The 18,473-nt window shown below is 43.5% G+C and overlaps 1 protein-coding gene across 1 annotated transcript; it reads right to left on the bottom strand.

The window, feature by feature from the left end:
• Window positions 1-1,830: 1,830 nt before the first annotated feature.
• Window positions 1,831-16,482, bottom strand: LOC115463546 (zinc finger protein 184-like). Its single transcript, XM_030194217.1, has 6 exons — window positions 16,329-16,482; window positions 12,093-12,219; window positions 5,744-5,860; window positions 3,209-3,741; window positions 2,143-2,452; window positions 1,831-1,982 (listed from the first exon to the last, which is right to left on the bottom strand). The coding sequence occupies exons 1-6, from the start codon at window positions 16,389-16,391 to the stop codon at window positions 1,831-1,833; spliced, it is 1,302 nt and encodes a 433-aa protein (XP_030050077.1). The 5' UTR covers window positions 16,392-16,482.
• Window positions 16,483-18,473: the final 1,991 nt, after the last annotated feature.

The following is an 18,473-nucleotide window of genomic DNA, read 5'->3' as shown; positions in this document are numbered from 1 at the left end:
GGCAGTAATGACCTACGTGCACCAAATGCACCAGAAAATAAAAATGATTTTTCAGACACGTGTATTGGACGTGTACCAAAAATGAAATTACCGCAAGAGCCACGCGGTACTACTACTACTACTTATCATTTCTATAGCGCTACAAGGCATACACAGCGCTGCACACCATACACAAAAAAAGACAGTCCCTGCTCAAAGAGCTTACAGTCTAGCTAAGACATGAGACAGACAGAACAATTAAGGGTAGGGGAATAAAGAGGTGAGGATAAAGGATAGGGCAATAAGTGAGGGTACTGAGTAAGAGAGTCATGGTTAGGAGTCGAAAGCAGTAGCAAAGAGGTGGGCTTTAAGCCTAGATCTGAAGACAGCCAGAGACTGAGCCTGACGTACCAGCGGTAGTTGGGCAGTCATTCCAAATTGGTGTGCATTGGGCATGCTTAGAAGCTTACGCGGCTTAGTAAAAGGGCCTCTGAATAAGTTTTAATTTGCTAGGAACATTTATCTAAAAAAGATCCAAACCAAGCTAAAACCAAAGCTCAATCAGGATTTTATAGGTAACAGTATCAAAGGCTGCTGACATATCAAGAGAGGCCATAAAATACTGTAAATGATAAAACCACGTTTGACTGTATCCAAAACCAATATAAAAAATGTTTCTGTATTATACCGTAGCCTAAACTGAAACTAAATTATTTTGCTCAAAACCCTGGAGCTGTTGAACTATGCTCACCAGGACTGTAATGTTTTCTTAGACTTGTCTTATGAAAGAAGCATTTACCACACTCTTTACATAAAAATAGTTTCACTCTTGTGTAGACTCTCTGGGGTTTTTGAGGTGTACCTTTAGACTGAAGTGTTACCACACTCATTGCATACAAATGGTTAACTCTTGTGTAGATTCTCTTGTACATGGTGAGTTTTCCCTACGTACCAAAGATTTTACCACACTCAGCATTGTAAATGGTTTATATCCTGTGTGGATTCTCTGATGCAATGAGAGGCATGCCTTCCAATTCTTTGGTGGACTGAGAAGTTGCCTTATACACTGAAAGTTCCACCATATTTAGTAATATAAATACATCACTCTTGTGTTGATTTTTCTGGTACATTGTGAGGTTTCTCTTCCAACTGAATCTTATACAACACTCAGAACATGCAAATAGTTCATTCCTGTGTGGGTTCTCTAGTGGATAGGGAGGTCTGCCTTCTGAATAAAGCCTTTTACTACATCTAAAACATGTAAATTACTTCACTCCAGAATGGATTATCTTCTGCATATTAAGGATACTCTTGCAGCTTCAAATTATCACCCTCAGTACATATCAATGGTTTCACTCCTGAATGTATTCTCCAGCGCCTTTGTTATTTTGTTAATGAAGTTTCAACCACTCTCAGTGCGTGTAAATAGTTTCATTCCAGAATGTATTCTCTGGTGCTTTCTGAGGTTTGTTTTGTCAATAAAGCTTTTACTGCACTCAGTACATGCAAATGATTTCATTCCTGAGTGAATTCTCTGGTGCACTGAGAGATCACCCTTTAGTCGGAAAGTTTTGCCACACTCAGAACATGTAAATGGTTTCACTCCTGTGTGGATTCTCTGGTGCATGGTAAGGTGTGATTGGTGAATAAAGCTTTTTCCACACTCAGTACACGTAAATGATTTCACTCTTGAATGAATTTTCTGGTGTGTTGCTAAGTATACTTTATGACAAAAGCTTTTACCACACTCATTACAAGTTAATGGCTTTAATCCTGTATGTCTTCTCTGGTGAATGGTAAGGAGTATCTTCTGACAAAAACTTTTACCACATTCAATACATGTAAATGGTTTTACTCCAGTGTGGATTCGCCAGTGTATGGTGAGTGTTCCCTGCTGACGGAAACATTTTCCACATTCAGTACACTGAAATGGTTTTTCTCCAGTATGGATTCTTTGGTGCTTTGTGAGGTGTGATTTATGAATGAAGCTTCTTCCACATTCACTGCACGTAAATGATTTCACACCTGAATGGATTTTTTGGTGCATTCTGAGGTTTGTTTTATAAATAAAGCTTTTTCCACATTCAGTGCATGCAAATGACTTCACTCCTGAATGAATATTCTGGTGCACTGCAAGATATGCCTTATGACTAAACTTTTTACCACATTCAGTACATGTATATGGTTTCCCTTCTATGTGAATTTGCTGATGTTTTGTGAGGGACGCTAGCAAACTAAAGTTTTTGCCACACTCAGTACATGTAAATGGTTTCCCTTCCATGTGGGTTCTCTGGTGTTTTGTGAGGGATCTCATCATACTGAAGCCTTTACCACATTCAGTACACAAAAATGGTTTTGTGTGAATTCTCTGGTGCTTTGTGAGATCTTGCTTTAGGCAGAAGCTTTTACCACACTCAAGACATGTAAATGGTTTTACGCCAGTGTGGATTCTCCAGTGCATGGTCAGCGTCCCCTTTTGACCAAAGCATTTACCACATTCAGTACATGAAAATGGTTTTTCTCCAGTATGTATTCTCTGGTGCTTTGTAAGGTCTCCTTTCCGCCTAAAGCTTTTACTACACCCAGTACATATAAATGGTTTTGCTTCAACATGGATTCTCCTGTGCATGTTGAGACCACCTTTATGGCTAAAACTTTTACCACACTCTGTACATGTAAATGGTTTCACACCTGTATGGATTCTCTGGTGTGCTGCCAGTTCTTGTTTCCGAAGAAAGCATTTATCACATTCAGTACATGAAAATGGTTTCACTCCTGTGTGAATTCTGTGGTGCTTTGTAAGGTCTCCCTTATGACTAAAACATTTACCACATTCAATACAGGTAAATGGTTTATCTCCCAAAAAGATTCTACGGTGTACTGCGAGTTTTCCTTTCCGACAGATGCTGTTATCAAAAATAGAAGACGGATATAGTCTTTTATCTTTCTGAATTTTCTGATATTTTGAGAGGTTTGACTTCCTACAAGAAGCATTTTCAGATTTAGTAGAAGTGAGTGATTCCACACCGCTTTGAAATTTTCTGTGTTCTGTGCGTGATTTCCTGTGACTGCAGCTTTTCTTACATTCTGTACCTAAAACTAGTCTCTCTCCTGGGTGGCATTTTGCATTTCTTGTGGCGTTTTCTACCTGGGTGAAACTATGATCACAGCCAGGATATGAAAATATTCTCTCATCACTGTTGTTTTTCTGATATTTTGTAATACTTACTTTATTAATAAAGCCTTTCCTATATTCAGTACTGGTACACTTTCTAGTTTCTTTATTATTCTGCTGTTGCATTAGCTCTTTCTTCTTACTGAAACGCTTCTCATATTCAAAACTTGTAAATTGCATTGCTGCTTTTCTACATGTTTCCTGTTGTTCCTGTAGTTCTCCCATTTGAGAAATCTTTCCACAATCTGTACATTTTGATAGTCTCTCTTCACTGTCAGCTACTTGCCCTGATTTCAGTGTTACACAATCACTGAGGAATATCTCACAAATATCACATAAACATGCCTGAAGGCTCATCTGGTTTTTCTGCTCTTCCCTTGTATGTCTTATATTACTGGTACTGGGCTCACAAAGAACTGAACTGTTTGTTGATTTTTTTTCCTTATTTTTATTTTTGACCTTTTTGCCCCAGTTAGAAGAGGAAAAAGTTTCTTTTTTGTCTCTTTCTGATAAAATCTTTTCTTCTTCGGGCGTCTCACTGAGCTTCCTGTGATGTAGCTCTGTAGTATTTCTGGAATCATGTTTTTCTAGGGAGAAAAAAAGGAACATTGAGAATTAGAGTAGGAGAAGTTAAACCAGTTCTGTAATATAATATCCCTTTGTAGATCTGCTCTCTTCCACCCCCCCCACCCCCACTGCTGAGAAAACATTTCCAAGCTAATCATTGCAAGAAATGCAGATAGAATATATGATCACATTCAAGTCGATAGTAAATGACAGCAGATAAAAACCAATACGGTCCATCCAATTTGACCAACAAGATAAACTCATTTTACATGGTTTGTGATACTTTATACCCGAGTTTGATTTGTCCTTGCCATTCTCAGGGCACAGACCATAGAAGTCTGCCCAGCACTCTTCTTATACTAAACGTTCTGAAGCTAACGTCAAAGCCCCTTAAAATTTACACTCCAGCCCATCCATATCTGTTCAGTCACGATCAGGGCGTAGACTGTAGAAGTCTGCCCAGCACTGGTTTTGCTTCCCTTATGGAAACAGGAAATAAGGGCGGGATCAGAGCTGAGAGAGAAGGGAAGGCTGAAGCGCCGAGCCTGCACGCATTTCACTGTTGCCGTCGGGACCCCGAGGTAAGATGACTTTTAAAATTCTGGGCGGCACGCAGGAAGGCGAGGGCGGACCAGTGGAGGACTGAGGGAGAAGAGGGCGGGCACCGGGCAAGTCAGGCTGGCGAAGGGAACTTCCGATTCCGGCGGGTGAAATATTGGAGGTGCTCGAGCACCCACGGAGTCGGCGCCTATGATGTGGACTGATTCGCCCTCCAACAGATGGAGAAAGGCCTGAACTGCTCTGGTCTCTAGCAGATTGATTGAACAAGATCTCTCCTGAGGGGACCACAGGCCTTGAGCATACTGCCCCCGTCAGTGAGCTTCCCAGCCCTGGAGACTGGCATCTGTTGTGACCACTATCCAGCTGGGCTGATCTAGAGGCATTCCCTTGTCAGATTGGTGTCCCATAGCCACCATCGTAGGCTGCTCCTCACCTGTGCAGGAAGTGACAACCTCTGATGTAGTGTGTCTTTCTGCAACATCCACCGTGATAGAAGAGACCTCTGCAGAGGCCTCAAGTGAGCCCTGGCCCAGGGAACTGCCTCGATCATTGCTGCCAAGGAACTATAACTGGCAAATCTGTGACTGTAGCTTGAGGATACAAGCCGGCGGAAGAAAAACTCGGCCTTGCTGCGTGTCGAAACACACTCTCAGGTACTCCGACAGAGATGACTGAAGCAACTCTTTTGCGCATTGGACTACCCAACCTAGGGACTGCAAGAAGCCTACTGTGCAAGCTGTGGCCTGAACGCTCTCCTCAACCAATTGTCTTAAGTAAGGATGGACTAGAATGCCTTCCGTTCTGAGAGCTGCAGCCACTACGACCATGACCTTGGTGAACGTATGAGGAGTAGTCGCAAGCCCAAAGGGAAGAGCCCGAAATGAAACGTGCTGGCCCAGAACTGCAAACCGAAGGAAACAATGTGCAGGTCGGATAGGGATATGCAAGTAGGCCTCTGTCTTATTCATAATTTTATGGGATGTGGAAAACTGATTAACTACAGAAAGAAAGACGGAGTATTGTACTGGATCAGATTAAAAGTCCACCAAACCCAGCAGCATTTTGTCTCGGATAGTCGTTAATTTGGGTTACTTGGAAGTACCTGGAAGATCCCACAGAATCTCCTCAGGGGAGAATCAGAGGAGGATTAAGAGGGTGAAGGGAACATTTCAAGGAGTTGGAAGGGGAATCAGGGGAAAACATGGTTGGGCTAGGCTGCTTCTCCATGATACCATTTGGGGTGCACCTCAGTAAACAGCAGATACTCAATAAATCTGGCAGAATAGACTCCTGGAAATCAGCCTCCAAATCATTCCATGAACTGTAAAATCTCCTACTTCTTACATTATTTAGTATTACTCACATGTATGTTGCAATTACTCTGTAAAGTACTGATGAACACTCACCTGTACTGTGCAATATCTCCTAATACTCTGTACAGTATTTGCTGTTATTACTCACCTGTGCATGAATGAGTTACTTCTCTCTCTCCTGACTCCTTTGTATCCCAGACATGTGGTTCATCCCCTTGTTTAATCCTTGATAATACTTCAGGATTGATGCTTCCGTGGTCTGTGCCTAGGAATTAGAAAGAAAATCGAGGTTTATTTTCCTTACATTCACAGAAAAATACACAGCAGCAATTCTCAGGAGGGGAAAGTTCTACTACAAACATCCACCATAAAACAGAGGGTTCTGGGAGTCATTGCATCAAATGATCTTGAAATGATCAAACATTATTAAGAAGGGTGAGGAGATACGAGAAAGAGATATGGTCTTGCACCGAGCTACATGACTGGACTAATCGACTTACCAATTAGAAACACAACTGAATCAGCAAGAATGTACCTAAACCTTCACTTCCCAAGATGCAAGGGACTGAAGTATAAATCAACATGTGCGTCCAGTTTTCCCTACATATGCACATAGCTCTGGAACACATTACCAAAAGACCTGAAAACTACGAGCAATCACCTAAACGTCCGTAAAAAAAACAAAGACTCGCCTTTTCAGAAAGGCACATGCCACAGAATCAACATAAACACCGATCAATGTAACACGACAACTAAACTGAGTCTCAATCACTTGCCGAACGATCCCACCCTTGCAACCGGGACAGGACGATGTGCACCAAATCTATAAATTGTACTATCCACTTTGTATTGTTCACACTGGAGTTTGTAACCACCTCTCTAGGACTATGTAAGCCACGTTGAGCCTACAAATAGGTGGGATACAAATTTAACAGATAAATTAATAAATATATAAATAACCAGCATAAGAAGGAAAGGATATCTCTCTAAGGATCACTGGTGAGGCCTCATCAGGACTACTGTGTCCAGTTCTGGAGAAAAATCTCCAGAAGGAGAAAGAGAAACAGTATTCATAAAACAAACCCTGGGAGCGTGGTGTGGAAATTTGAAGACTCGGTGGCTCCCATGTATGACTTGTGTACATTAGATTCAGTGATAGAAATGTGCATAAACCTATCCTTCTGATAAATTATCATTATGGACAGGTAGAGTCCCAGCTGGTCAAAAAGTTTGATTAACCAGGCAATTTCCTGGACCTCCTGTCAAGGCCACAAGAGGGTAAAAAGCACTTCAGCAGTACTCCTCACCCAATCCTACCAGAAGCACAAAATTCAACATCATCAATCCAATAAACACAAAAAAGCAATAAAAAAATGACAAACACAAGGCCCAAACCAACTAAAATAATCACAAATTTCTATGAAAGCAAGCAGACATCTAACTCTCTCGTCTCTATGACACCAACCCCTCCTCCTTCAGACATCGCCAATATTTTTGGATACAAGAGAAAGAGAAACGGGGATACCAAACTTCACCACAGTTCTTAGGATAATGAAAGAGACAGAAACAGAAACAGGGCGTAGGATGGAAAGACTGGAAAAATAAAATAGAGATATACTGGGAGAGTCAGGGAGGCTAAGGCCCGAATCGAAGTATTGGAGGAATTACACAGAACCGAGGAGACTGATGGTTAGAACAGCGGGCTGAGAAGCAGGAGAACCTGGTTCAAATCCCACTTTTGCTCTTTCTGATCTTGGGAAAATCATGTTAACTCTCCATTGCCTCTGATACAATAAAGACTGACAAGACAGGACAAATAAAGGATAAAGGAATTACTTAAGGTGGGAATGATAAAACAGACATGGGTACTGAACAAGTGAATAGGAGTTAAAAGCAGCATCAAAAAGGTGGGCTTTTAGCCTAGATTTCAAGGTGGCCAGAGCTGGAGCTTGACATACTGATTCGGAAGTCTATTCCAGGCATATGGTGCAGCAAGATAAAAGGAACGGAGTCTGGAGTTCACAGTGGAGGAGAAGAGTACACTGCTATACCCCTCTGCACTCAACAGGCTCAATATTCAGACCACGGGAGTTTGCTCGACCGACTTTGATGCCGGATATTCAATGCCAGGCCATTTCTGGTGAGCAGCATTGAATATCTGGCTTATTTTTGGCTGCTATGAACATAGGTGATGTTCAGCACTGGCCGGCTAAGTTCATAGCAGCCAATGAGAGGCCTGCTATTTGGGCGGTGCAATTTGACCACCAAACTTAGCCACCCAGCAGCTGAATATCGGCACTGACCAGCTAGCCGCCAAGGAGGAGATTCTATATATGGTGCCTACAAAATCGGCGCTGAAATCAGTATAGACTTAGCATATTCTATAACCGGCACCTAGATTTAGGCGCCTAAATCTGTGCACATCCAATTGCACCAATGAAAACATGGCGTAAATCCCGGCGCATAGATTTAGGCGCACTGGGCTATATTCTATAACTAGGTGCGTAAATTCCAGAACGCCCACAAAATGCCCATTTCCCTGCCCATAATCATGCCACTTTTTGACTGTGCACGTTAGAAGTTCGGCGCACATCTTTACAGAATACACTGTAATAGAAAGATTTTAAAGACTGTTTAGAGCAGAGTTGAAAAACAGTCTACTCTGAAGTTTCTGCTTTCTGACCGAAACAAACTTTTTCTTGCAAAACAAGCTGAAGTCATGTCTCTGATTAATTTGGAATGTGCAAAGGGGAAGTGGAGCATGTTTACGACTCAAGAGATAAGCCACCTGGCCAGTGGTTTGTTTACTTGAAACCAAGAGCATGCGACTACATTCCCTTGCACGTCTTTGCAATTTTCCATGGCTCTGACAAAGTTTTAACCTAATAAAAAGCGGGAGCTTTAAACAGTGAAGCCAGAAGCTCATCTATGGATAGACGTATCGCACAGAACGATCGTTCCTGATCACGAGACTTCAGGTTTTCACTGAATTTCAGGGCTTCCCAGTTGATGACAAGAGCCTGAATGTGGTAATTCATGATCAGTGATGTAATGATTATTGCTTTTCCTGGTCAAGATACTCCTTGCTTTGATTGCTTGTTATCAACCGACTGGCGAACGCCTGTACGGTACAATGTAAACCACATTGAGCCTGCAAATAGGTGGGAAAATGTGGGGTACAAATGTAACAACTAAATAAATAAATTAATTAAATAAATGCAGGGACCAGTGATGTAATGATTGTCTCTTTTCAACTATAGATAGTTATTATTGTTTCTTTTCAGTTCTCTTCAGTTATATAGCTTAATCATTGTGTATCTCCGACAATAATGACTTACACACTCTCTGTTTTGAACTGAATCTCTCTCTAATAAAAAGTTTCATTTACCCAATACGAATCTGCAGTATTTATTCCCTGAGCAGTCTGTAGTGATAAAGTAAGCAGGCTGTACTTTTACAGCAAAACATACGCTTAGCGAGTTGTGCGCCTAAATTCTAATCAGTGCCAATTAATGCTCATTATTGCTTGTTAAGTGCTGATATCAGCGCTAACCAATTAAGTTACGTGTGGTGTTACAGAATCTGTGCCAATTTCAGCGCCTAAATCTAAGCAACACTATATAGAATCCGGCGGCAAGAGCTAATATTCAGCTGAGATAGCCGGCTCTCTCGTCACTGAATAATAGCACTTAGCCGGCTTACGACTATTTAACCGGTCAGGAGCCGTTCCTGACTGGTTAAATAGAGCTGAATTTTGGAGGGACGGGGGGAATATTTTCACTCATTCCTTAGATATTAGTCAACTCGATTATTGTAATGCCCTCTGTGCAGAACTTAACGTCAAGGAACTCAAATGACTTCAGTTGGTACAAAATACTGCTATTAAACTGATAACCGGAAAAAAGAAAAATGACCAGGTTACACCATTGCTGAAGGCAGCCCATTGGCTACCTCTATCTCATCATATAACATTCAAAATCTTACTTCTTGTGATCAAGATTTGTTGCTCAGGCCAACCTCTATTTCTTTCTAGATTCTTGACTCCATACTGTCCATTTCGTACGTCCACATCATTTCAAGAAAACCTACTAGTTATTCCTTCTTTTCGCGAAATTGTATATAATACCCAATGTTCTATCTTCTCAGTCCAGGGTCGTAAGTACATAAGTATTGCCACACTGGGACAGACCGAAGGTCCATCAAGCCCAGCATCCTGTTTCCAACAGTGGCCAATCCAGGTCACAAACATCCAGCAAGATCCCGAAAAAGTTCAATACATTTTATGCTGCTTATCCCAGAAATAGCAGTGGATTTTCCCCAAGTCAATTTAATAATAGTCTACGCACCTTTCCTTTAGGAAGTCATCCAGACCTTTTTAAAACCCCGCTAAGCTAACTGCCTTTACCACATTCTCTGACAATGAATTCCAGCGTTTTATTACACGTTGAGTGAAGAAATATTTTCCACGATTCGTATTAAATTTACTACTTTGTAGTTTCATCGCATGCCCCCTAGTCCTAGTATTTTTGGAAAGAGTAGACAAATGATTCATGTCTACCCGTTCCACTCCACTCATTATTTTATAGACCTCTATCGTATCTCCCCTCAGCCGTCTTTTCTCCAAGCTGAAGAGCCTTAGATACTTCAGCCTTTCCTCATAGGAAAGTCATCACAACCCCTTTGTCATTTTCATCGCCCTTCTCTGTACCTTTTCTAATTCCACTATACCTTTTTTGACATGCGGTGACCAGAGTTGAACACAATATTTGAGGAGCGGTCGCACCGTGGAGCGATACAACTTATTCCAGAGCTCTGGCATAAGTTATCACATCACCTCAGAACTCACTCATCTATACAACAATTTATAGATTTAAAAACCTTCCTCTTTACTGATGCGTACGCCTAACTTTTTTTTTCTGATCACGCCTAATGTATAGCAAGGATATTCAGCTACTCTTGTGTGTTTTCCCCTCTGCTTTTGTTTTAAAATTGTAGTTCTACCCTCCTTTCTCCTGTCTCTCATGTATTCTTGATTTTTTTTCTTCTTTATGCTCTCTGTTATACTTTATTTTCTTTTGATAGACGGGGTAGAAAGCTCTTTGCTGGTTTATTCAAGTACTGACAATAAATGTGACTATCCAAAATTATAAAAGAAATACAGAAACATAGAAACACAGCACTCTCCCATGATTGTGTGACTGTCCTATTTGTTAGGTCAGTATTTGATCATGATGGAGTGTAACCCAGGGGCGTATCTGTAATGGGGCCACGGGGGCCAGGGCCCCGTAGATTTGGCCCTGGACCCCCCTACCGACGACCCTCGCAACCCCCCCTCCCGCCGCCAACCTGCCGTTGCCTACCTTTGCTGGTGGGGGACCCCAACCCCCGCCAGCCGAAGCTTTCTCAGTCTGACTCGTCTCTGACGTCCTGCACGTACACAATGTGCAGGACGTGTGCAGGACGTCAGTGTCAGACTCAGAAAGAAGAAAACAAATGAACGAAGGACGACGGCTTCGGCTGGCGGGGGTTGGGGTCCCCCGCCAGCACAGGTAAGCGACAGCGGGCGGGTGGTCGAGAGGGTCGTCGGGCGGGTGACAGTTGTTGGAGGTGGTTCTGGCGGTGGCGAGTGGCGCCAATGGCGGCGGGGGGGTGGCGCCGCCGGGGGGGGGGGGCTAAAATGTACCCCCTCACCTCAGCTCTGGACCCCCCTACCGGCGAAGTCCAGATACGCCCCTGGTGTAACCTGCAAGAAGTGGCAGGTGCAGCTCTGGTTGCCTTACTGAGCAAACTAGATGGGCTATGCAGGTTTTCATCTGCCATCATAGGCTGCTATTATGTAATCTCAGAGATAGAATAGTACTGGATTGCTGGTGAGCTGCTGCTGACATCATCAGCTATGGGATTTGGCACAAGTAAGGCAGGCCTCCTTTCAAAATTGTCGAACTCTACCACTATAAGATACAATATTAATCCAAATCCGAGGTGGTAATCTTGCAAGTGCTGTGCAACTTGTCCTGTAGGGGGGAGAGAAAGAGTGATTTCAAAGAGACGAGATCCCTTGCCGTGAGAAAATGCCTCTGTACGTCAGCGGTCTGAGTGTCTTTACTTTTCAGACTCGCTGAACCAACTCTTCATGGGCACCAAAACTCACGTTTTTATGGTATCTCAATTCTCTTCACCCTTTCACATCTCAATTTTTCCTATTTTAAATTTTATATTTTTTTACAAACTTTTTTTGAAGTGTTTTTGTACTACTGAAAGCAACAACTGAAGGCAGATCAACCGAACCATTCACTTATCCTCAGTTGTCTGCACATTAAGCAACTGGAAGCAGAGTGACTGGAAGCACAAAAGAGGACCTGAGCCCACACTTATCTTCTCATTCTTTGGTGAAGACCTGGCAAAGTATGATCTGGACTAGGGAGGAAAACGGCTCAAATTACTTTTATGAAATCAGTCCCTGTGTCTGCTAAAAATGCAGATAACACAATCCTTACCTAGTGAGATCAAGATCTCATAATTGTCCTTCAGCACCTCCCTGTAAAGCTTCTTCTGGCCTTCATCCAAATAGCCCCACTGCTCCTGGGAGAAATAGACAGTGATGTCCTCAAACGTCACTGGCACCTGAAACACAAACCAGAAACAAACTCGGTGACACGTGGAGGAGCTCAGGATGCATTAGAGTTCAACTGACTTTATTCTCCTAACATTATATCAGAGATGAGACGCCTCCAGGACCTTACTTCCCCAGAAATTTCCAGAATTGTTTCCCCCTGTGTGGCCCTAAACTCAGTTTCCTCTGTGTACCTCGAGGTTTGCAAGTCTAACTATGAGCTTATTAGGTATATATACTAATACCAGCTCTATGGCTGGCATACATGCTCGTGCCTAAATTTATATGCACATACCTACTCTGATAAGCTAACATTCGATAAAATAATTTAGGTGCTAAAATAAAGAGCACTAGATGTGGTGTATTTAGATTTTAGCAAAGCCTTTGACACGGTTCTGTATAGATGTCTAATAAATAAATTGAGTGACCTCAGTATGGGCCCTAAACTGACTGACTGGGTTAGGAACTGGTTGAGTGGAAGACGACAAAGGGCAGTGGTAAACGGAGCTCATTCTGAGGAAAGGGATGTTACCAGTGGGGTTCCGCAAGGTTCGCTTCTTGGGCTGGTCCTTTTGTAAGCGATATTGCTGAAGGGCTGTCTGGTAAGGTTTGCCTCTTTGCTGATGATATCATAATCTGCAATATGGAAGATGCCCCTAAGGGTGTGGATAACATGAGGAAGGACTTAGTGAATCTAGAGGGACGGTCTAGATTTTGGCAGCTAAAATTTAATGCTAAAAAATGCAGGGTCGTGCATTTGAGATGCAAAAACCTGAGGGAATGGTACAGTTTAGAGGGTGAAGCACTTTTGTGCATGAAAGAGGAGCGGGACTTGGGTGTGATCGTATGTGATGATCTTAAGGTGGCCAAACAGGTAGAAAAGGCAATGGCAAAAGCTAGAAGGATGCTTAGCGTCTCATCTTTCCCCCTAAACCCATCTCTCCTCTTCCCCCTTTCTCTATTTCTGTAGATAGCACACTCATTCTCCCTGTCTCATCAGCTCGTAACCTTGGGGTCATCTTTGACACCTCTCTCTCCTCTGCTCACATTCAGCAGATTGCCAAAACCTATCGTTTCTTTCTCTATAACATCAGCAAAATCCGTCCCTTCCTCTCTGAGCACGCCACCAGAACCCTTATCCACACTCTTATCACCTTTCACCTAGATTACTGCAACCTGCTTCTCGCCGGCCTCCCACTTAGCCACCTCTCTCATCTTCAATCGGTCCAAAACTCTGCTGCGCGACTCATTTTTCGCCAGAATCGCTTTGCTCACGTTAGCCCTCTCCTCAAGTCACTTCACTGGCTCCCTGTCCGTTTCTGCATTCAATTCAAACTTCTCTTGCTGACCTATAAATGCATTCAGTCTTCCACTCCCCAGTACCTCTCCACTCTTGTCTCTCCCTACGCCCCCCCTCGGGCACTCTGTTCTGTAGATAAATCTCTCTTGTCTGTCCCCTTCTCCACTACTGCTAATTCCAGACTCCGTTCCTTTTACCTTGCTGCACCTCACGCCTGGAATAGACTTCCCAAACATGTACGTCTAGCCCCGTCTTTGCCCATTTTCAAATCCAGGCTAAAAGCCCACCTCTTTAACACTGCTTCTGACTCCTAATCACTGCTCACTTGCCTGTACCTTTTATCCCCACCTCTTTAATTCCTTACCTATTAATTGTTCTGTCTGTTTGTCTGTCCTATTTAGATTGTGAGCTCTTTGAGCAGGGACTGTCTTTTCATGTATGGTGTACAGCGCTGCGTATGCCTTGTAGCACTATAGAAGTGATAAGTAGTAGTAGTAGTAGGAAGAGGAATGGCTAATAGGAAAGAGGAAGTGATGATACCCCTGTATAAGACTCTGGGTGAAACCTCATTTAGAAGATATAAAACAGGATGGAGTCGGTCCAGAGGGTGGCTACTAAAATGGTCAGTGGTCTTCCTCATAAAGCACATGGGGATGGGTAGACTTAAAGATGGGAGAGGGGAGATATGGTAGAGACTTTTAAATACCTATGCGGAATAAATGCACAGGTGAGTCTCTTTCAATTGAAAGGGAGCTCTGGAATGAGGGGGCAGAGGATGAAGGTGAAAAGGGATAGACTTAGAAATACTTCTTCATGGAAAGGGTGGTGAATTCATGGAACAGCCTCCCAGTGGAAGTGCAGGAGATGAAAACTGTATCTGAATTCAACAGAGTTTGGGACAAGTACATAGGATCTCTAAGGGAGTGATAGGGAGAGGAGATGGTACGGATAGGCAGACTAGACAAGCCATACGATCTTTATCTGCCTTCATTTTTCTCTCTTTCTATTTTAATATGCCTGTCAGTCCCTTAAAGCTGTAGGGATTTGTGAGTCAAGCCAGCCCTTGATCCCCTGTACCTTTAAGGAGCTAATCTGAATGGGATACATCACTGCCCTTAGGCTAGATAAGTTAAATTCTGAGGTCAGCTGAGCTTTTCCCTTGAGGTGGCAGCAAGTATTTACCCTCCCCTTCTCCCAGCAGTCTGCGGGATGAACTATTTGCCTACATTTGAGCAGAGAGCTGCCAAGTTGGCCAGTTCTGTATTTCAGGCAGCCCTTCCTTGGTGCAATATGTTAACTGTGGCATTGATTTTAATGGGTAAAATCAAGAAATATAAATATCACTGCTTTCGGGATGGAAGTTCAAAACCAGGACTGGCCAAAACGTCTCCCTCCTGGAGTTGGGTTAACTTGGCAGCTCTGCTTTGGTTTAGAAAGGGTGTTACATGGAAGCCTTGAAACACCAGCCAGACTTTTCTCCCTGAGTATATGTTCAGGGGGCTTTGTGGGCACAACCCTGACACATGTGTCAGGTTACATAAGTACATAAGTATTGCCATACTGGGACAGATCAAAGGTCCATCAAGCCCAGCATCCTGTTTCCAACAGTGGCCAATCCAGGTCACAAATATCTGGCAAGATCCCAAAAAAGTACAAAACATTTTATACTGCTTATCCCACAAATAGTGGATTTTCCCCAAGTCCAATCTAATAATGGTCTATGGACTTTTCCTTTAGGAAGCTGTCCAAACCTTTTTTAAACTCCGCTAAGCTAACCGCCTTTACCACATTTTCTGGCAACGAATTCCAGATTTAATTACATGTTGAGTGAAGAAACATTTTCTCCGATTCGTTTTAAATGTACTACTTTGTAGCTTCATCGCATGCCCCTTAGTCCTTTTTCTTCTGTCCAACTCCCAACTGAAAGGCAACCAGGTTCCAGCTTGCTCAGCTGTTGTTCCAGAGTGATGTCACTTTAGAAGCCTTATTTTTTTTCCTCTGGAGGAGCCCAGTCAAGATTATTTTAACCCCTTAGGGTTACAATATGTATGCTATTTATATGTTTTGTATGTTATTATGCCTGAATTGCTGTGTTTATTTTGCAAGTCGCCTATATAATAGGCGGGCTATAAATGTTTTAAATAAAAGTGGACCAACACAGCTACTATACCATTTTATCAACGTTGTGATATGAGTCTGCAGACAACTGCAGAGAGGAGGAAGCAGAACAATGGAAAGAAGGGTGGAAGCTGCAGGGAGAAGAAAAGTAGGAGAGAGAAAGAGAGAGAGAGAGAGACACGAAAGGAAGGTGAATCTAAAGAGATCACAGGAAGCAAAAACTGAGTGTCATACAGCCAGAAATGGCTCATTTCTTGTTCTGCTTGTGTATCAGAGGTTGCATGACATTGCCTGGCACTGCATCCCCTGCTGCCCACCTCCTACCTGCAGAGCACAAAGCCCTGCAGCCATTCTCCTGCCCTTCTCCACAGCACCATTTCCAGCCCTGTGAAGGGAGGGGAACCAGGAAGAAGAACTTTCTTTTTCGTCTGCTTGCTCCATGCACCATGTGTGTATCAGAGGTTGCATGACATTGCCTGGCACTGCATCCCCTGCTGCCCACCTCCTGCCAGTCTCCTACTTGCTGAGCACAAAGCCCTGCAGCCATTCTCCTGCCCTGGCTCCCTCTTTGCTGGATCAGGAGCAGCAGCCCTGTGAAGGGAGGAGAACCAGGAAGAAGAACTTTCTTTTATGTGTATCAGAGGTTGCATGACATTGCCTGGCACTGCATCCCCTGCTGCCCACCTCCTGCCAGTCTCCTACCTGCTGAGCACAAAGCCCTGCAGCCATTCTCCTGCCCTTCTCCACAGCACCATTTCCAGCCATGGCTCGCTCCCTCCCTCCCTTGTACGGTTTTGCTGGGTCAGTGCAGGATCAGCTTCTTTTCTAATGGCTTCAGACAGACAGATACATTGGAAGGGGGAGGAGGGGGAAGGGAGAAGTCTGGGAACAGATCAAAGAGGTTTGATGATCAGAGGAAGGGAGGGAAGAGCCGCTTCTGACTGCTGCCATCTACTGGATCCTCCCAGCACTGACGGAAAGGAGCCACATGCTCTGTCCACATTCTCCCAAACTCAACCCAAGAATCTGTATTAGAGAATTTATTAACTAATGACCAAAGCGCTGCCTTACATGATAAAGGAGAGAAGAGAAATAACAAAGCCAGTTCGTCTCTGCTTACAATGATAGGAATAAGAGCCGCAGACTGGATCTTGGACTTTTCAGAAAGTGGAGTTGCTTAATTGTAATGGGGATACACCATAGACAGCAGAAGAATGTAATGGCTCTAGTTATGACATCTTTCTTATGAACCTGTGTGCATTGCTCTGCTCTAGCTCAGGTTAAGCCTTTTGACTTTGTTTTTATACCACTTTCCTGGGCAGTTTTCTCCTAATTGTTGCTGCCAAACATCTGGCTTGAATAGGATAGCATTTTTCCAATGCAGTGGAGGATAGGGTTACCAACTTTGCCATAAGAAAAAAAAAAGAGATCACAAAATAAATTTCAGCCCCACCTCTGGCATGACCCTACCTCACCCCTGCGCCACAATGTTGCCTTGACACCCCCCCCCCCCCCCCCCATGAAAGCCAGATCCTGTAAGCAGTGAAAATACCGGTAAAGTAACAAAAATGCATTTTCTTCCATACTCTGCTAAATACAAAGTGAAAACATGTACATAACATGCTCATGAAATGCTTAGAAATGTACATTTCATGAGAACGCATATCCCCCTTTCTTTCCTCTCCTGTCTATGAGCATAGTAACAGTCTATGACAGCAGATAAAGACCTGTACGGTTCATCCAGTCTGCCCAACAAGATAAACTCCTTATACATGATATGTGATAGTTATATGTATAGCGGAGTTTGATTTATCCTTGCCATTTTCAGGGCACAGATTGTAGAAGTCTGCCCAGCACTGTTCTTGTACTAAAATTTCTGGTTAACGTGAAAGCCCCTTAAAATTTACTCTCCAGCCCACCCATATCTATTGATTCACGATCAAGGCACAGACCGTAGAAGTCTACCCAGCACTGGTTTTGCTTCCCAATTACAGGTGTTGCCACCCAATCTTTGCAAAGATTCTGTGGATCCATTCCTTCTAAACAGGGTTCCTTTCTGTTTATCCCATGCTTGTTTGAATTCCATTACCATTTTCATCTCCACCACCTCCTGTGGGAGGGCATTCCATGTATCCACCATCCTCTCCGTGAAAAAATACTTCCTGACATTACTCCTGAGTATGCCCACCTTCAACCTCAATTAATGTCCTCTAATTCTACCACCTTCCTGTCTCCAGAAATGGTTTGTTTGTGGATTAATACCTTTCAAATATTTGAACATCTGTATCATATCACCCCTGGTTCCAGCATATCTCCCTCTCCTGTTCTCTCCATCCCCTTCTATGTATTTCTCTTTTTGCCCTCCCCCCATGTATGTTCCCTCCCCAATCTTTACTCCAGCCTCCTTCCACCCACCTTTTTTACAGCTCCTTCCCTCCCTCCACCCACATAACTCCATTCCTGGTGGTCCAGTGACCTCTTTGTGGCAGGAAAGAGCCCCTCTTTCCTGCTCGGTGTGTCTGCAAACTGTCTTTCTCCCAGCGCCGATTCAAAATGGCTGCCAAGAGTTCAAGCAGTGACCTTGTAAGACTTCTGTAGAAGTCTTGTGAGGCTGCCACTTGAATTCTCAGCAGCTTTTTTGAATCGGCACTGGGAGAAAGACAGTCTGCAGACACACCAGGCAGGAAAGAGGGAGGCTCTTTCCTGCCCCAAAGAGGTCACTAGACCACCACGGCACCACAGTAAGGTAAAGGAGGGGAGGATAGGCGCCCGCCTGCCCACCAGTCTGCCCGTTTGTCCGCAAATCCAGACAAACAGGCAGGCTGGCAAAACCTGCCCAGTTGCCCG

The sequence above is a fragment of the Microcaecilia unicolor genome, chromosome 1 (assembly GCF_901765095.1).
Source record: "Microcaecilia unicolor chromosome 1, aMicUni1.1, whole genome shotgun sequence".
In the NCBI taxonomy this organism is placed as follows: domain Eukaryota; kingdom Metazoa; phylum Chordata; class Amphibia; order Gymnophiona; family Siphonopidae; genus Microcaecilia; species Microcaecilia unicolor.
The sequence above is the reverse complement of the archived record's forward strand: the minus strand, read 5'-3'. Positions and strand labels throughout refer to the sequence as shown.